The sequence below is a fragment of the Candoia aspera genome, chromosome 1 (assembly GCF_035149785.1).
Source record: "Candoia aspera isolate rCanAsp1 chromosome 1, rCanAsp1.hap2, whole genome shotgun sequence".
In the NCBI taxonomy this organism is placed as follows: domain Eukaryota; kingdom Metazoa; phylum Chordata; class Lepidosauria; order Squamata; family Boidae; genus Candoia; species Candoia aspera.
Genome location: NC_086153.1, coordinates 76,789,349 through 76,809,194, shown reverse-complemented (window position 1 = coordinate 76,809,194; position 19,846 = coordinate 76,789,349). Strand labels below are relative to the sequence as shown.

Here is a 19,846-nt window from a genome sequence, read left to right as displayed (position 1 = left end):
GTTCCAAGCGTTTAAGAAATGATATGATTTAAACTATAAAATAGGCTTCAGAAGTCATGTTTAACACTTACCAAAAATGCAACTTTTCCAATATATGACCAGGGGAAATCATAAAGCAGTTGGCGAACATGGTTTACTTCCTACAATAATATTAAATACATGGGAATCCATTTTTTTTCCAAAACATGTTACAACATTTTGATCTGTGCAGTATTAAAGGCTGTTTTTTTTGCATCTAAAGAAACTGCCACAATGAAATTCTTAAGCTGAATTTCTAAAATTATCTAATAGTTTAATGTTATTGGTTTGCCTTCCTTTTACAAAGCTGGATTGTGCAGGATGAACTATGGAAGGAAAGATATTCTGAAATCTCCATGCTAGTTGTTGTGAAGGTTTTAACATGAACATTGATTATCAAGTCTTTACCTGATGTTAATACGAACATCAGAATGTCAGCCTCAGTAAAATGAGGAAATAAATGTTCCTGTCACACTAACTTCATTATGTACTGTCAACAATTAATAAAATTAATCAAACTTTTAATCACCAAAAATTTAAAAATGGGATCAATAGATATTCCATGTTCTTCTAAGAGATCATAAGACATTGATCAAAATAGCTACATCTTGTGCCAGTTTCAAATTAAAACATATAGTATATCTGGACTATCCAGTTCTTCACAAAGTACTTTTCATGAAAAAGAATTTGTTTCTTGTGAAAATGTTACTTGGGGTTTTAATTTACTTTATTTTATAAAGAATCATTCTCCTCTTAGATATCTCTGACATTCAGATAGACTTATTTTTCATAAAACTCCATATATTTATAAAAGCAAAACTCAACCTGCTCCTGAGTCAAGAAAAATAATGCAAAAATACTCAAAAGAGTGTCAGAATCTTGTTTTCAGTTAAATATTCAAACAAACAAAAGCGATAAAACCCCAAATACTGTTAAAAATGTCCAAATCTTTTTTTAAAAAATCTACCATACTTTCCTACAATCCCAATAATGAAGAGGAGAGTAACATGAGTGCCTGTGAATGTGCAGCAGAATTAATGCTAATGCTGTATTATGGCTGAAATTCTACACTCATTTCCCAGGAACTGAGCTGAAATGAATGTGACTTGTTTCTGAATATAAGCATGCTCCAACATACTGTTCTGTTCTGGAAAGCCTTGTGTCTGTTGGCATTGGACCAACTTCCTAACTCTGGCCTGACTACTTTGCATTGCATGCATAATACTCAGTTGTATGTATGTATTTGAAAATTTTAAATGTGACCAATGGAAACATTAAAATCAAGCTTAATTAAGTCAGGTCTTACATAACTGAGGGGATATCTGCATTCAAATGCTATGGAAGTTCTTACCTGATAGATGTGTATCCCTTTAAGCGTCAAACCAAGGATGATTGTAGGGCGATCTTCCTTCTTATCCTGGGAAGAAAGAGAAATTCAACATGACAAGGGATTCTACATGTTCAACTCCCTGAGGATCAGTGAGGATGCTATTACCCACCAAAGGAGAGCCATGGCCTGGAGTGATCCTCAACCTGATACTGTTGCAGGCAAGAGCTATAGCCAAGGTTATCTTCCATCAGCAACATTTCTCACTCTTAAGCAACACTTCTTTGGAAGAGAGACTTTGTTCCGTTCATCCATGCTTTGGTAACCTTTCAAATGAATGACTGAAATGTACTATGTAAGGAGCTGACCTTGAAGACTCAGAAGGTTTTAGCTGCTTGCCTCCAGAAGATGTGGACGTGTGGGAGCACGTTGAACTAAACTGGGAGTGATTGCATCTGCCAGAGGGAAGTTTACAAGTTCTGCTCAAGCTGCTGCTTTTAATCTTTAAAGTTGCTTCCAAGCTGAAGCTGCATTCCTATGGCAACAATTATCTCAATGTGTCTGCTAAACTATCACTCTTCTCCCTCCTACCTGTTAAGGTCTACCTTGTGTGACTTCCATCCCTGTGGTTGTATTCATACAACCCTCTCAACCAGGTCAGGAAAAGACCCAGCAGCTGCATTTGCACACATGGCACGCATGTTATCTGTTTTATGGCTTACCATGTCATTGAAACAGGTTAATTTGTGATATGTATTCTGTAAATGCAGCCTGTGTGAACACAAGTCCAGTCCAGCACCACTATTTTCTGTTGCTGGTCCTGAACTGAAGAATGGTTCCCTTGACCACTTTCAGGAGATATTACAAGACTTTTTGGAATAGCATTTGGAAATTCAGGTCAATTGAGCTGGACATTTCATTGATTTTAAAAAAGTTTTATTTCTTTAGAATCAACCAGTCAAAAGGTATTAATGTTGCTGCACACTTCAGTTTTTTCTGGATACCTGCCCTTTCTCTGCATGGAAAACGAGTCTCAAGAAAAGCCCTCTCACTCAGAATTTCCATCCAGCAACACTAAATAGTTCTTTCTGGCACTGAGCAACTTGAAGTGGAAGCACCATAAAACTCCCCTCATCTCTCACTATTTTTCTCCCTGAAGAGCCACTTGCGCTAAGCTTCTCCAAACTGTTCAGGTCATTTCAGGACTGATGAAGATTCTTATGGTGGAAGACCAGCAAATGAGGAGAATATTTTCTAGCAAACAGGTTGCAGCCAATGAGCTGACAGGTCAAGCTCCAAAGGGTTAGCCAAGACCATCACAAGTTCTCTAAGAAAGTCACTCGGCAGGATGCATGGAGGCCTTTTGTTGTCCACCTTGGTTTCATCACTAGGCAGCATCCACCAGTGACAAACAAGCGCTATGAAATAGGGAATAGTTTCAGGATTAGGTTTTGACTGGTGCAACTCTCAGTAGTAATTCCAGATTTCTCTTTTATCCAATTACACTGGTTATGAAAGAGCTCCTTGTGAAGGTACCAGTGGTTTAACAATGTTGTTTTGAAACCCTAGATTGAAATCTATGCCTGCTTCATGAACAGTGATCCATCTTTCTTCATCATCACTACTACCACAGAAAGCAATAGTGAAAGAGAAATAAATATAGTGTGCCTAGCTATCAGCGTACGGGGGAGGAGGAGTGGGGGAAGAAGTGCATATACACTCATAATCACTCACTCCAGTATTTCAAGTCAAGCAGGAATTCAAGTATTAAAGCAACTCATTTTCAACCTGTTGCATACTTGGGCATGAGGCATGTTAGATCTTGCCACATTTTAGCCCTTTTAGCTTACATCAGGTAAAATCCATGAACCTCTTACAAGGGAAGGAAAATATGGGACTAGATGAAGATAGAAGGTTGACAGTCAACCATCCATTTTGACTGTTCTAGAGAGGTGCAAATCCCTGCTACTGAATCACAGTCTCACAACTACAGCTCTTTCAAAATACAGCTGGGACAGGAGCTCAAAAAAGACAACTACTGGCCAGCAGCATATCCTAAAGCTTGAAAGAAGGCTTCTTGTTCCACCTTTTGCAATCTGTAGAAGTGGACAGGGACGTCTTCCAGCAGGCACGACTCCTTGACGTACTTCAGAGTTGCTTCTCTGGTTGACAGCCCTTTCTGTTCTCGGTGCACCTCTGGTGCATGCTTCAGGATGTAATCACTCCCTCGTTTGGCAATTATCTGCCAGAAGGAAGAAACACAATCAGTTTCCCTCCAAAAAAATTGCCAGGAGAAGGCAGCTGGGATTCAACAGATGATGCTATTAAACTAAGCTCTCTCAGAAGTTCGTTTGGCCAAGCTTTGAACTGCACACAGTGCAAGATGTTTGTGAGAATCCTCTTTTTCAGGTGCTCTCTCTTTGTCAAATAGAGAGCTTTTTCAGCTGCTATTCCTGACTATGGAACACACTCAAAGAGGCCTGCCCAATGCCTTCATTACAATCTCTTTAATTTTGTAAAAGTGTATTTCCCAAATTATTTTAATCTACAATTTCTTGTAGCATTAAGGCTTTTATTGTATACTTACTGATTTATTTTTATTGAGAAAAAGAATTAAACAGTACACCATGCTGAGCTCCAAACAAGGTGAAGTGCTATATTAAAATGTGTAAAAATGAGTTAAAAATACATAAATGCATACTGTACATCTTTACATACAGTACATCTACTATACATCAAGGCGTTAGCTATTATTATTTGCCACATGTGTAACAGGAACTTTCTAACTTCGTCTCTCTTTAAGTACATGGCAAAACCTCTCAATAAATCCAAAAAGCATTTATGGTAGGTGGATTCATAATTTTCAAAGTATGGTCTTCAAATAATGTAAACTTTAATCTGGACTGGAGAAAAGTTTAGCAGATACAAATTTTTTCTTTCCCACCACAGCACAATAAAAATTGAATTTTAAAAAACTTTGTCTTCAGAGCTCTCTATTGCTCTTAAAGACTATTCTGTTGAGCCTTTCCCATCATAGGGAATTTCCGGATGTGTGTACTGCAGCCATCAAAATACTTGATAATGGCCATACTAAGTTAATTGAAATCTGTGCACCTGGAGGGTGCCCAAGTTGGGGAAGTCTAATTTAGTTTATTTTTCTGCTCTCATTATCTCATCCCAATGGTTATGACTGATAATTGATCTAATGTCAACAAGCATGACTGCGGGGATAGAGAAAGACCTCAGAATGCACCAGATATCTTAAATCCTGTTCATGGGACTAGCACCCTAGATTTGGATCAACAGCTTCTTTATTTTTCAAAGTGTGTGAACCCACAAGAGTTTCTCCTGCATTTTGGCTTCTACCACAGTTCATGGATACTCTATAAGAAAGTAACCTAAAAAGGTTTAAGAAGTAGGGTTATGCTGATCTTCAAAGGGGTTCTCCAGTTCATTGGAGATGTGAGCAAAGCACACCTTCAAAGCAGTTCAGTGAAGCAAAGCAATGACCCCTCCTAATTGGCAGACCAGAGCCTCCATGTCATTTTGCTTGTAGAAAAGTGAATCAGCCAATCAAAGTGGAAGTAATTTGCACACATTCCCTATTAAAGGGGTGCCCAAATGCAAGGATATTCTTAAATAGAGGAAGAAATGTTATCTACACTACTTTGAACTCCTGGAGTAAAGGTGGGATAGAAGTCTCATAGACTGAAAAGCTGGGTGAAACCAGCAGGTGGCAATGAGGGAAGTGTAAGACTCGTTGACCTTATCTGGCAGTTTTACAGTCACCTGGACACTTCTCATTATGTATGAGGAGGCTTAACATCTCTTTCAACTGGAGATCTTCCTTCCACCTTGATCAGCTTTGCCCTCTGTGGGTGCCCCAGACTCTATGCAATTCTTAACAACCTGCCCACATACGATCATGTTTGTTAGGGAGCTAGCATGCATTTAGTAGGCTGTTACAACTTAGGCTGGTTATCCTAGCATTCTTTTGCCTGATCACCATCTGACATTTAAGAAGCCCTTAAGCTCTACCTTGGACAAGAATTCCTCCTGAATATCTTAATTACAGGGAGGTTTGCTTAGGTAGCTATGGTATGCCTTCTCTTTGAGTGCCTTATCAAATTTTACACAGTGTTAATTATCTGGCTGCCAGAGGGGGCCCATCTTTCTTAGCTCATCAGCTCAGCAACAAGGATTTAGGAACCAGATTTCCAAACAACAGTCTCCACCCCAACAGCTATCATGACCATGACCATAATTCTTTGCTGTATGCTGCAACAATCCTGAACCACAGAACCAAAGGAGAAGTACTTTATGTATCATCTCACTGCCATACCCTGGGGATAGGGAGAGAGACATCCCACTGGATGCCAGGTTCCTTTCTGGTAGTAAATTACCTACTTGTTTGCTTTCAGGTAAATAATAAGATAGGGACAATGAGGTTTGGACTCCAGGGTGTTTGCTGGTGTAAAAACTGGCTATAAGAACAGACCAATGTTATCCCTTCCCCACATCACTTATGCATGATTAATTTCATTCTCAATGGAGAATATCCATATGAGAGAAAACCAAGGTTGGCTGAGACTGAAGCATTGTATCAGGAAGATAACGAGAGAGAGAGAGAGAGTGTGTGTGTAATCGTAAAACCAGCCTCCCTGGGTATAAAATTCCCTCCTATTCTCTCAGGGAGGTGTTTCTGGTGATTCAGCCTAGTTTCCAGTGTTCAGGAGAATCAGCTATATCCAGTGAAGTATTTGCTTCAGGATAATTCCCAGTGTCCCCTTCCACACTGCAGTCCTAGTGGCCTTATTGGCTGGGGAATTTTCAGGAAAGGCTGAAGATTAAGGAGGCTGCTGGTGGGTGGAGCAAAACATGTGCAAAAGTAGTCTCCATACAATCCTCTCTCTCAGTGCAATACCCCCTTTTTCATTTGAAACATCTTCACATCCTGAAGACCCATAAACAGAAACTCTGGGAGAACTACCGAACTGGCATGAGAAAGAGCACACTTGAGTGGCTCATCCTGCAAGGATGTGAGCAGCATCATTGAATTGTGGGGTGAATTCAGATTAATTGTATCCTGTCTAAGCAAAGGCGATACAGGAAGGGAGAGAGAGTGCAAAAGAGGAAAGTTTCTTAATCTTCTTTGAACTCACAGTACCTCAAAGCCTAACGGTTTGGCTTTGTTTGCAGACTCACCCATTGAGGGAAATACGTCTGAGGTTCAAAATAGTTCCCTCTATGGAAGTTGTCTTTGTAGTCACCCAGGTCAACCTGCATACCATAAGCAGCCAATAGGAAGTAAATTTCTTCTTTGTTGGTGCATCGTGACTTCAATACTTGTTCCCTCAGATGACGGTAATAATAATGCCGGGCCACCTTGTCACTGCAGAGGGCAAGAGTGAGGGTGGAGAAGAGGCAGACCATTAGTTAAAAGAAAAACAGTAGTAGAAGGGAAAGGAGGAGATGTAACCAAATTCCCATCATTAAAGAACTATTATTCTGATGAAAAATTCATTTCGAGGTGTGCCATTTAGGGAATAGTCTAAAATCTTTCTTCAGGGTGATACATCTGAGAGGTAGAAAATTACTCCTTGGATAGTATTTTAAGGTACCTTCTCCACTCAGCACTCTCCAGATATACTGAGTAATAGTTTTTATTATTCTCAGCAACTTAATCAATAGAAGCAATGGTTATACTAACTATGGGTGAAGGGAATTTTAAACCATGAATTCAGGGAAGCCAGACCAGTTAGAAGTTTAGCTAAGGACCAAACTCTATATTATGTTGAATAATTGGGCACAGAGGGAGAGTAATTTGAGAGAGAAGAAATCCACAGAGGGCTCTATTAAATATCCTCTTTCCATGTATTGTTGCCCCAATCCGAACCGAAGACTTCGTGCTTATTTTGACATAAATAAAACCCATACAGAGCAACAATGCTACAAAGTTAATATACAGTATTGCTCAGTCCTAGGAATATGTACTCAGCAAGTCTCAGTAAAGCATCTGGGTGCCATATTCTAAACTCACTGATGTTTTTGGCATCCCATTTCTTGACAGCCAAAAGAGCGCTATGAACTGAGAAAAAAACCAGTCTAGAAAATGTTTGGCCCTTTGCTTTGTATAGCATTTCTGTCTCTCCAAAGATCTGGTTTCTCCTGAAACAAACAGCAAAATTCCTTTTGCTATCAGAATTTAGGAGGAAGAATTCAGCCATTCTTCCTCCTAAGACAGACAGACACAGGCCCTCCTTTAGCCCCCATGATCCAAACCCTGAGGCACATCTGCAAAGGCCATGGACACTCTCCTTGTGATTTGAAGTCCAAAGCAGTAATTGAGACAGCCCAGCCGATATAGGTTCAGGAGTCAGCCCCTCTATAAAGGTAGCGCCAAGGCATAGCTGGCAGGGGCAGCACTGCTGGCTTTCTGGTAACAGGAGTCAATTTTTATTTATCTATTTAATTTATCTGTCAAATTTTGCCACCGCCCATTAATTAATTATCACAAAATAGCCACAACTAAGACTCTAGTGGTTAAGGCATCAGGCTAGAAACCAGGAGGCCATGGGTTTTAGTCCCATCTTAAGCATGAAGCCAGCTGGGTGACCTTGGGCCAGTCACTCTCTCTTAGCCCTAGGAAGCAGGCAAGGGCAAACCACTTCCAAAAATGTTGCCAAGAAAACTGCAGGGACTAGACTAGGCAGTTGCCAGGAGTCAAGACTGACTGGCTGGGGAATTCTGGGAGTTGAAGTCCACACATCTTCAAGCGGCCAAGGTTAAGAAACACTGCTTTAGCGAGTTCAGCCCCATCATCTCCATTCAACTGAACTTCCCTTGTTACTGAGACAGATGATAAAGAAAGTTATTTTACCTCTGTCCACACATTATAACAATGGGCCATGAAGACGACAAACCAGGCAACTGTGTACAAAAATGACCTTTGAATGGCATCCTAAGGGGACGCTTCCTTTCAACGAGACAAATGGACCATTTCAAAATGAAGCTACCTTTCTAGGATTGTGGCTAAGGACATATACTTTAAGGGCCCTCATAATTATAGAGTGTTGCCTTGAACTAAGAGGCTCTGGAAAACAGTAAGGGATGGTACAAGGAAACATTCTTATAAAGGAGTGGGAAAGATGTCCTTCCCTCAGCCCAAAGGAAAATGAACAACACAGTCTTGTTCAGACACAAGCTATAAATGATTATACAAAAACAAGGGGTATACTTCAATTTAGGCCCCTCGAAAGTTTCATGTGCTTGGCTAACCCAAGGACACAAATACAGCTTGAAGTGTGTGACTATGACACAGCTACATTCTGTTAGTTAGTTATTTGAAATGGAAGCACTTCTTAGAGAGATCAGTAGCTTTCTATTTCTTGCAGGCTGCATTCCACAAGAATTAAATCCACCCCAAATCCTGTTTTATTTTTCCTCTACTCCTACTTTTGTTCTTCACTAATAAAACTACGCCAAAAAAAACCCATAAGAAAACAAGAGAACAAGATAAAATAGTTGTTTGTTGTGCTGTCAGATTTTATTACACACTGGTATGAAAATGAGGCCACTGATAAAGCATATCTGAAAATGTTTCTATGCTTTATACATCTACTGTACTTGCCCCAGTAGGGTATCTGCAGCATGTATCTGGTGTGCCAGTTGCACCCTTTCCTACATAGGGGGCCCTTCAGATAGTCAGTCACTCATGCCCTAGTCACCTTGTGGTTTGACTACTGCAATGTTCTCTACATGGGGCTGCCCTTGAAGACCACCTGGAAGCTTCAACTGGTCCAAAATGTGGCGGCATGAGCAATAATGGGCATGCCTCAGTATGCCCATGTAGCACCTCTGCTTTGCAAGCTGAACCACTTGCCAGTTTGCTTCCAGATGCAATTCAAGGTTCTGGTTGTTACTAATAAAGCCCTTCATGGCACAGAGCCTGGTTACTTGAGGGATTGTTTGTCTCCCATAACATCTGCCCAGCTGATTTGATCAAGCAGGGTTGGCATGCTCCCATATCTCTTAGGAACTTGGAAGCGAGCCTTCTTTGTAGTAATGCCCACCCTCTGGAACAAGGTTCCCCCCAAGATCTGGGTGGCCCCAACTCTGCTGTTGCTTAGAAGAGCCATGAAGATCTGGCTCTTCACCCAGGCATTTGGCAAGGGAGAGTGAGACCTCCCGCCATCACACTTGCCATATTTTATCTTTATTTTTTATTTTTTATTGACTTTATTGTAATTTCTTTGATTGTTGTGAGCTGCCCATAGTCATCAGAGTTAGGTGGCAGGCGAGTTTAATAAATTATTAATTATTATTACGTATGCAGAAAAGTGTTGTGCAGGGGATCTGGATTCAATGGGAAAAGGTGACTTGGTGTGCCCACAGGTACATGTGCTGCACCTGTCTGCCTCTCCTTAAATACAATTCATTTTTCTTGGAATCACGTGGCAGTAACCATGTGAGCCAGAAAAAGATACAGCTTCTTTTGATTTGATTTAAAGATATGCCAATGCGTGTGATGTGCATGCTCACACATGCCGCAAATCACCTTTTCCTTTTCAAATCCAGATCACTGCACAACCCTGGTAGAGAATGCAGCTCTATCAAAGTATTCCAGGTGCGTGTGCATAGGTGTTTCAATGCCATTCATACCTTACATGTGTGCTGTAGGAAACAGCTCTGCAAGCATGGCAGACATGACAGCCATGATAGGTAATGCAGCTAATGAAGGAATTATTCTAACTTCAATTGTGGAAAAGAAAAACCTTCAGAACTCTGATAATTTGGAGAGGGGCAACTTTTCTCTCTTCAGCTTGCTAAATTAGCCAAAGCCATCCTTTTTCACATAATCACATTAATCAAACATAGTAAACTAGATTTCCATTTACAGAAGATGCCACATATGTTGGAAGAGTGGATTAGTGCCAAACTATCACTTTCTGTGTGATGGTGGGACTAGCTGCTTGGATCCAACAAATTCACAATCCATCCCATCCTAAGCAAATTGGCTATGGAAAGCTGAATATGGCATTGTATTAAATAGAAGGAGAACAAAAAGGTGAACATTAACGTAGGGATTTTTTTTTTTAAGGAAATAATAGTCAACAGTACCTTATGACTCGCCCGTTTTCTACATAATACTGTACTCTGAAGAACGCAACCAAAGGAGGGATGAACTTTTCTGTTCCCTTTGAAACAAAAACAGCGGAAGAGTTAGACAACTTCCACAATCAAAATAATAGCTGAAAAACCTTGTTGTACCTACAGAAAAACATTGCAAATATGAGCAGATGTAGAACACTAAACATTGGGCCCAAAACAAGCCATGACATTTTGGTTCAATTTCTGAGTGAATGACGTATTTCCTCAATGATCACCAATGTACATTTATATTTAGCACAGGGCTTATTTCTGAGTATACAGACTGTCGTATAGCGGTTCAAATGTTGGACTGGCACTGGGGAGACTCAGCTACGAGTCTACCCTTAGCCGTGGAAACTCACCCTACCTCATGGGATAATTCTTCTGGGAAAAAATGGGAAGAAGGAATGCTACATACTGCTGCCCAAGTGTCTGAATGAAAGGCAAAATATAAATCTAACAAACAAATAACTAAAGTACAGGATTGAATTGTTAGGATCTCAGAAAGCTCCAAGAAAAGAAAAATCACTGGAGCAGACAAATGCATGTGGACTATAAAACTGACATTGGGCCCAAGTTATAATTAGCTTCAGTTCTATCAGATGCAGCCTCAGCATACAACTCTGCAAAGAATTCAATGTCACAAATGCACACTGAAGGACTTACTCTGCTTCCTTCTTTCTTCCACTCCTTTAGGAAATATTTACAAAGCTTCTGTTCCAGATCAATAAATACATATTCGTTATCTGAAAAGGAGATAGAAGAAATGGTAGGAAGAAAACCTGAAGTTATTTTAATGCTCAAGATTTTATAAACAGAGGAAATTAAATACATGATTAAATCCTTTGGATTGTGTTCTGCTTCCCCACTATCTGAATAATTAAAATGTCTGAGCCTCCTCTGATGGATCTCTGTGATTGTGGGTACTGTACGTGGCAGACAAGGGTTGGAACCAAATCTGTGGTACGTTTTATGAAATGTAGTTATTTGCAAGCCAGACAGATTACTAACATTATTTGACATATATTGTAATTTTAACATAAATATATATGTTAGAAAATTCAGATTACGTAGCCATCCACATTCTTGCCAGCTTTTCCCTAGTATAAATATTATTCTAAGATGGAATTTTGTATTGTATGAAGATAGCATATTCCAACTTGTAATTTTCCAGCTGTCCACAAGGATATGGGAAGCCACAGCAGTACATGGTTATGGGTCCAATAAAACACAAGTAGCATCATCAGGAGGCTGATGTTTTATCAGGACCACAATACACTTGGAGGGTTTCTGTGTGTTTGGATGTGGGTGTAGTAATCTTAACCCCCCACCGTCTCCATTTCACTCCTGAGAAAAGTTCTTTGAAGCTTGATTTTTCCTAGGAACAAATTTCCCATTGGCATTAATGAGGAATTTCTCCTAAAATTAGTTCATGAAAACGATTTTTCAGAACTGAAAGGAGGAGGAAAGGACTGTTCCCCTCCCCAAACCCTCTTTGCAGTGATCTCATTATCAGCCTACCTCCCAGCTAAAGTTGTTCAAGTCTAGGGGGAAATACCCTGCTATGCTCTCCCGTATGTCAGAGTAAACTTCCTTCCTTACTTCCTTCCTTCCTTCCTGCCTGCCTGCCTGACAAGTGGAGCTGCCTCTCAGCCAGAGCTAGCCTTGTGGACTCTGCCTGGGAGCTTAGCTCCCCTTTTGTTAAGAATTAGCCTTTGAAACTATTTTGTACCTAAAAAAGGAGTAAAACTAGATATTTAATTGCTTGGTGCGGGGAGGGAATGGGAGGACTAAATACAGGAGCTGAGCATGATTCCTTTGCACCAAGTCAACCTACGTAACTTGTTAAGCCATTTTGGAATTTCCATAAACACTGAGTGACCTGCCTGCCCTCCTTCACCAAGAACCCTCCTCCTGTTCCTCCTTCATCCCCAACCTGTCCCCAGCCTCACCCTGCAGTTGCAGCCATACTCCCTTCGTGCAGGAATGCAACCTTACATTCCAACTCTAATGAGGTTAATATTGTCAAAATGCCAACCTGCAGTGTAATCCTCCAGCTACAAAAACCCCACAGCTCAGCTGTCCCCCCCCTGCTTTCACAGAAAACCAGTGTGCAAGAATGTGTGTTTCCAAGATTAAAGGTAATGTTTAGAGATCCCTGTTATGTGTTTAAGTTTCCTCTCCTTTGGGGGTGGGGAGGGGAGATGTGTTCTCCTGAAAGAATGGCACCTGAACACTCATTTAATTAAGGTGGCCTGGGGGGGAAAAAGACAGCTATGCAGATAAATCTGCACTTCTGAATGTTGCTAGAGCACACAAGCTTAGCGGATGCCAAGTGTAATCTTGCTGAAAGCACCCTTCCTCAACAAAATGGGGTGGGTGGGTCTGACTTCTGTGCATGGCGGGGCCACAGCCACAAATGCCAGCTCTGCCCACTTTCTCACCAACCAAGTCTGATGCAATTGTGAACTTGAGCTGTTATAATCTCCCATCAGACTCTTCTGCCCAAAGAAGGAGGGCCAGGAGAGAAATCAAGCCAGGGTGAAAGCAAATCCTTTAGAAAAAATAATGAACAAGAAAGCACTAAAGCATCCTCAGAGGTCATGTCTAACCCCATTGACTCAGCATGACTGGACAGCACCCATTTGGAAGAAAAGCTAATTAAAAAATGCATATGACTTCTAGGGAACCACAAGTGTAATTTTGAAGTGTGTAATTCTCATTTTAGGACTGAATGAAATGACAGGTGAATCACAAGTTTCATCCAGGGAATCTTTCATTTTAGACTGGGATTGTGCCTACTGGGCCAGGTTCAAACTGTTATGTATATAGGTAGGTAAAGGTAAAAGGTAAAGGTTTATATTCACATGTGTGCAAAATCTCTACTTTTGAACACAGAGAGCCCATTTATACTGAGGTGCAAACCAGGGAGGAAATAATGTGTTTTGAGGGCCAAATCTTGATCCTCTTCCTTTACTATTAATTTCTATAGTGAATAAAATATGGCAAAAGAGCATAATGTTCTTATTGATGCTAACTAAATTGGGATAAATAAGAAGTTAATCAATTCATAGTCATTATCTTGTGTCTAAAGAGATAACTTTAACAGGGATTGTAAACACATAATGAAGTTAGGTGAGTACCCTCCAGAGAGTCTAGATTCAGAAACTTTTTTGGAGAAAGCAATTGTTCCAGGTCCACTCATAGAAGGCCTGGAAATATCTGAATTTCCATACATAGCCCCTGCTACTGGGCCACTGACTTTAATGGATAAAAAAATCAATGGATTTTCCCCTCCTCCCAGTGACATCAGATACACCGAGAAGAAAACAGAGGAAAGGCTCAAATAAACATTCTTCTCCAAGGTTCTCAGACTACAGTCCCTACATTCCTTTGCCATTGGCCATGCTGACTGAAGTTGATTGAAGCCAACACTTTGATGGACATCAGACTGTCTACTGCTGACATGCAAAACCTAAGAGTGATCATTCATGTCACAGGAATACTTCACTATTATAGTTTTAGGGAGACAATGTTTTAAATTCACAGCAATATTCCAATATCTAAGAGAGCAAATATATACCAAATGAATATTTCTGGAGAGGACACAGAACCCCACAACAGTCCACCCACTGTCTCCAATATACTGGCAGAGCCAGGCATCCAAATACCAAAGATCGGTTTTCTTGTATAGGAACTCTTTTTGAGTTATATCACATGCAAATATTCCCAGGGTATCAGGGTGACAAGGATTGGCTACAAAAATGCTGTCTAATATGTTGGAATGATTTGTAAGCCTTTCCCATGGCATAATTTAATAAAGTTCAAAGTCCTTCAGATTTTTGTAGCAACAACATTCTTCGCAAGCTATGAAAGAAACAGACTTTGTGATGACTTTGCAAATATTCAGCCTTGTTACACAAACAATGCTTTAAATTCTACCTAGAGGTGAAAAAAAAGTTGGCAGAAAGAATAGCTGAAGGTACGAAAGGAGAGAGGGAGGGAGGGAGGGAGAGAGGGAGAGAAATGAGTGCAAAAGAACATACTCCTCCTTTATCTTATAGGCATATTCACAGGTCAGTGATCAAAGGACTTTGAGATGTCTTCTAATTATGCCTACTTAAATCTCTCTCAGATACAGGCTATCCGATTGATATCAGCCAAATAATTGATCTCCATGCTTACTTTTTACAACACTGATGCCAAAGAAGTGAGGGTCTTTAATTTTCAGTACATCACAAACTTGGTCAAAGAGTTCCTGTCCTGTGGCTTTTACCTACAACACAAAAATAGTATTTAAGCAGTTTAGAGCAAGGTATTTCAAGCCCATCATAACTATGCACTCCTTTGCATTATGGCATTAGACACATGAATGGAACACATTGCTACAAAGTAAGCTTGCAGATTGTTGAAGCATTTATGGTAGGATTCCAGGGCAATGACTACTATGAATGTATCTTTTACTCTGTAGTCAAAGGCCTTAAATTAGCTTAATACAATGTTAATTTTTAAACAATGTTTTAGCAATGAATCAGGATATTACTACATAGTGAAACAATGGTATATTGTGTGATATACTGCTATGTTGTTGTACACCTGAAGGACAGAACAAACAGTGGACATTTTATATATCTGCAGAGTGTGATCCACTGCCTTGGTTCACACAATACACCAAGCAAAAACATGATTTGCTTGGTTTGTGATTAATTTGTTCTATAAGTCTAATCAACTAATCAATTATCACTGTAATAATTTAATGTCACAGAACTGTATGTTCTTGACCAAGATGCATATGTGATTCAGGCAGAACATGACACACAGACTATGTTCACTTGGCACTGAGCCTGTCTAATTCTGTCTTGGGGTAAATAAGCTCAGCACCAAGAATGCCTAATCACAGATATCCCAATCAAATGAAGAATGCCCATATTTGATGAACGCCCAGGCACTGCAAGTGTGGTTGAGAGGCGGTCATTTTTTTTGGCTCCTCTAAGTTTTTTTAAAAATGTCTATGGTCCAAATGAGGTCAACACCCATGGCAAATTTGGGGGAAGCTTCCCTCCTCCCCCTCCCTCCCTCCCCTCCCCTATTCATCCTCACATGGCTTTAAGAGGGAGAAGTGAAAAAGTAAACAAAGAGCTCAAGAGAGTTACTAGATTCCCATTTTTGAGGGCCACTTTGTGCCATCAGCAAGGACAGAGAGTTAACTCTGCTACCTCTTTCAATCTATTTGGACAACATGGCTGCTCAGGGGAATTTGGTTTAATTCAAAACAAACTTGGGGCTGCAACGCTCCCTAACCCCAGTGATGAATGAGTTATAGCATTTACATAATCTCACCCATGACCCAGTTAACTGTGTCATGTATGTACAGCCATTCTTTCTGTATTGCTTCTCAAGTTAAACATAGATAAGTTATTTTATTGCAGACAAGGAAGAATGCTTACAGTATATTGCAGGAGATGATCTGCCTATTCCAGAACATAGTAATCAAGCCCTGCATATATATTCCAGCCCCAGGGTTGAAATCCTAAGCCTTTTCTCTCTGCCCTTTTAAATTAACAGACTTCAGACTGTTCTTTTCTAAGGCACCTCTTCCATTTTTACATAATGGCTCAGCTTGGCCCAAGCACAGCTGATTCTTGCCTCAACAGCTTCATCCCCTACAAGTCTGGGGTAAGTATTCAAAAGGTTTTTAATTATTCAGTTGGCCAAGGTGGCATTGGCTTTAGGACTAGAAAATATCTGCAGGTGCCCAGGTTACCCAATCTTGCTTTTAATAAACTCTGGTTTATGTTTAATGGCTGACAAGCTATGGTCCTTGATCTGAAACCAACAAACCAGGATTTGAAACTGAAGCTTGTCCTAATTGTACTTTCCTGTTAAGTCTGAATTAACAGACCTTTTCCTTTTGACAGGACATATTTGGGGCCCTTGCTCCATTTCAGAGCACTTCTGTATCTGCTCCATCACATGAGTACAGAATCATATGGATGGAAGTGCAGCTATGAAGCTTTGCTTGAATAGATGGAAAACAAAACAAGCAAGCAATGGAAAACTGTGCCTGTTAAACAAACCACAGTGTCTTAGCTATGGAAAAGAACCCAGCCATCTCTCTCTCCTTATCCTATACTCAATAATGCTAGGAGGAAAAACGGGGAAGGAATGTTGCATATTCTAAACTTTTACAGAAATGGCTAAATATCCGTAGAGAATTTAACCCAAAGGGAGATAATCCATTGTCACAAAAGGGAAAAACTGGTGTGCCTCCATTAGCATATTCTCAATAACTCTAAAATGACACTCCCATTTTAAGGTAAATTATATGGGGGGAAACCCTTTTAGGTAAATAAAGCAAGACATTCCAGAAATCAAAAGGAAACGGTACATACAATATTCAACTTGCCTGCATCAGCACATCAGCACATCTACTATTTTTCTTCACAATCTATACCGAGCCAACTGTATCCATAAACAATATTCTCTACAACTCTACAACAACAGCAATGCTACCAAAAGGCCTTTGACTTCTCTTTAAAAATGGATACAGCCCATCCAGATACTATGTGCTGTCTCTCTTAAAAAGGATCACTTTATTTGTTAAATGTGTGCGCTGCTCTTCCAAACCAAGTTTTTCCAGGGTAGCATACCATTTTCAAGGCTATAATCAAGGTGATACTGAACAACCTCTACGAATAGCACATTTGATACAGACACGTGTGGAGTGAAGGATCTAGGGCAACTTCTGAAAAATTATTTTGAAGCCATCACATAACCTCAGGGGAAGATAGGAAGATTATAGCTTTAAAAAGTGCAAATGGATGCGAACTTACTGAAAACTAAGTATCACTGCATTAAAAGAAAGTAGAAGTAGATGGGACCTCTTGCAGAATCAGGAAAAGGAGGTGGGGGATCTTAGGAATAAGGGCCCTCTGGCTTCCTGAATCCAAGTCAGTTATCCTCCTTGGCAGGAATATTGCAACGATTAATCAATATTTGCTCAGAGGAGGAAAAAGCATGGTTGTACCATTTTAATCTCTAATAAACCCAGGGGATCCCCAACAAGAATGCCAAACTCTCATGAATTTGGGGTGATTATTTATTTATCAGATTTCTAGGGTGCCCTAATCTATTACAACTCAGGGTGGCTTACAGAATACAGCAATAAAAAACAAAGTAAAAATGAAGAATTGGGTCATGAAAAAAGAAAGTGCAAAGAAACAAAAAACCCAATCATTTAAAAGGCCAAAATATGATCAAATCTTGCAGGATTTGGCAGTTCGTTTTTAAAAAATGACTCCTGCAACATCATGCATAATTGTGTGACAGTGTCCAGTGTTAGAAAAGATTGTCCAACCTTGATCTAAATAGTAAGCATCTTTCAAGAATACCTTCAGCTGAATTGTAGCCACCCTTTCCATCATCCTATTTAGAAAACAATACTCACTCAAGGGCAAGAATCATGGGATATCATGATGGTGGTTTGTTTCCATGACTATCACCACCTCCTCAAAGACATAATAGGGGCATTACCCCATGCAGTAAAGTTTTCACAATTCCCAACTAGACTTGTCTGACATAAAATTGTCAATTTAAGTTCCTAACCACTGTGTTTATCTTACTGAAATTCTATGGGTTAGTTACTTAGAGGGATTTATGCAATTCCTTGAAATTCAGCAATGGGAAGAACATCATTAAAGGACTACTCCTCAGAAATCCGCTCTAAGGAGTTTCCTACGGCTGATCTGACTTTTTTTTCCAGAGAATGGCATGATAAGCTCTACACAGAATCTAGACTTCAAACAGGCTTAATACTTGTTAAGGTATTCAGTCACCATCCAGACACAAGCTAAGCTGAAGAACTGTGTTTATAAGGTACAAATTGAATCCACACATAAGGGTTGTCATTAGTAATTCACAATGATTATGAACTTGTCTATACACATGGCAGTTTACTGAATAATGTATGAGGAGAGAAAAAGAACCCTGATTCAAGAAATTTACATACAAAGTTAGACCACTCTTCCAAAGATGTGGTATCATACCCATCATTTCTACCCACATGGCCAATGTTCAGAGTAGCTCCAGTTTGATGAACTGTAATTCAGTATCTCTGGAGTGCAGCAATTTGAGGAAGGATGAGAGAGATAGTAGAAGATAAAAGTAGTGGAAATTGATAATAAAAAGATGGCACAAGAAGAGAAATAAGCCACCCAGAGTATGGTTTAAGATGGGCAGCTATACAAATGTTTTAAATAAATAAATAATGATGCTAAATTTGTTCCCATTAGGATGTGATGGGACATACATCAGGGGAGAAAAATTCTCTGACTATCTAGCATTAGAAAGCACAGTAAAAATTATTTGGAAGCAAGCAGACATAACTGTATGAAGCCACTAACAGTCTAACTGCAAAGCCATCAGGAAATTCAACAATACTCTTTTGGCTATTTATGCTGTTTTTTTCTGATGCTCTTCTGAAGGGCCATGTTATTCGAAAAACAGAGTGGGAGAATGACATACACTCCTTTGACAGTTTACTCTGAACACACACAGCTCCATGTTTCATCTTCACAGATGATTTTAAAGTGTTCAATATGCTTTCCATTCTTTTCTATCTTTCTTTTTATACTTTTCCCTTCAGTGACAGAACAGATTAAAAAAGAAGTAATAGACAGGTCTGTGCATGAATAGAAATAGCTGCCTGACTCAAAATGTATATTTTCTAAGGGGAATCCACCTAAACAGGTGCATGTTGCATTTTTAAGAAAACATGCAAATCCTAACAGAAATTTAACTTCAGTGATAACTATTTTTTTTGTTCATTAAAATACAGATTCTTAGAAGCATGAAAAACCTGGGCATTAAAACCTGCATGACTGCAGAGAAACATAATGCTATTAATATATTTAACAGGCACCACAGATTACAAACTACATCATTCTCTACCTTAACTCCTGGACTACATTTCAACTTTTATTTTTCTACAAGGAAAAGTTCTCTGGATATAGTGCTATTTAATTTTGTTTGAAGGAATACAAGATAATAAAACTTGAAAAGTATGATTCCCCAGGTCCACCATGAAAAATTAACACAACTAAATCAACAGCTTTTAAGGAAAAGCTTTTTTTTAGTTTTCCAACAGTATAAAACCATCAAACAAACATGAAAAGAAGTTTCAGAAGAAACAGGCCCAACTTACGCTAATTTGGATCAATTTTTAAAATCAACTTATCAGCTGACAAGCTTTTTTTTTTCCAACTTGCAAATTTTGAGAACTTCCACGATATTCTTCACACTACCTAAATAACCCAGGCACCTATCTGTGTTATTCATAGTGATCTCTAAAAC

General features: G+C 39.6%; 1 protein-coding gene across 4 annotated transcripts in view; it reads right to left on the bottom strand.

The window, feature by feature from the left end:
- The window catches only part of FRMD1 (FERM domain containing 1), a 39,890-nt gene that overhangs the window by 9,011 nt on the left and 11,033 nt on the right, over positions 1–19,846 (bottom strand). For 2 of the 4 annotated variants that reach the window (XM_063307480.1, XM_063307496.1), the window contains 7 exons: positions 14,681–14,771; positions 11,162–11,241; positions 10,466–10,542; positions 6,551–6,737; positions 3,432–3,587; positions 1,370–1,435; positions 72–140 (listed from right to left, as the gene is read on the bottom strand). In XM_063307480.1, the coding sequence (XP_063163550.1) occupies positions 72–140; positions 1,370–1,435; positions 3,432–3,587; positions 6,551–6,737; positions 10,466–10,542; positions 11,162–11,241; positions 14,681–14,771 (726 nt within the window). Of the gene's footprint in view, positions 1–71; positions 141–1,369; positions 1,436–3,431; positions 3,588–6,550; positions 6,738–10,242; positions 10,543–11,161; positions 11,242–14,680; positions 14,772–19,846 lie in introns of those variants that run through there. The other 2 variants (XM_063307488.1, XM_063307505.1) reach the window with 2 other exon arrangements.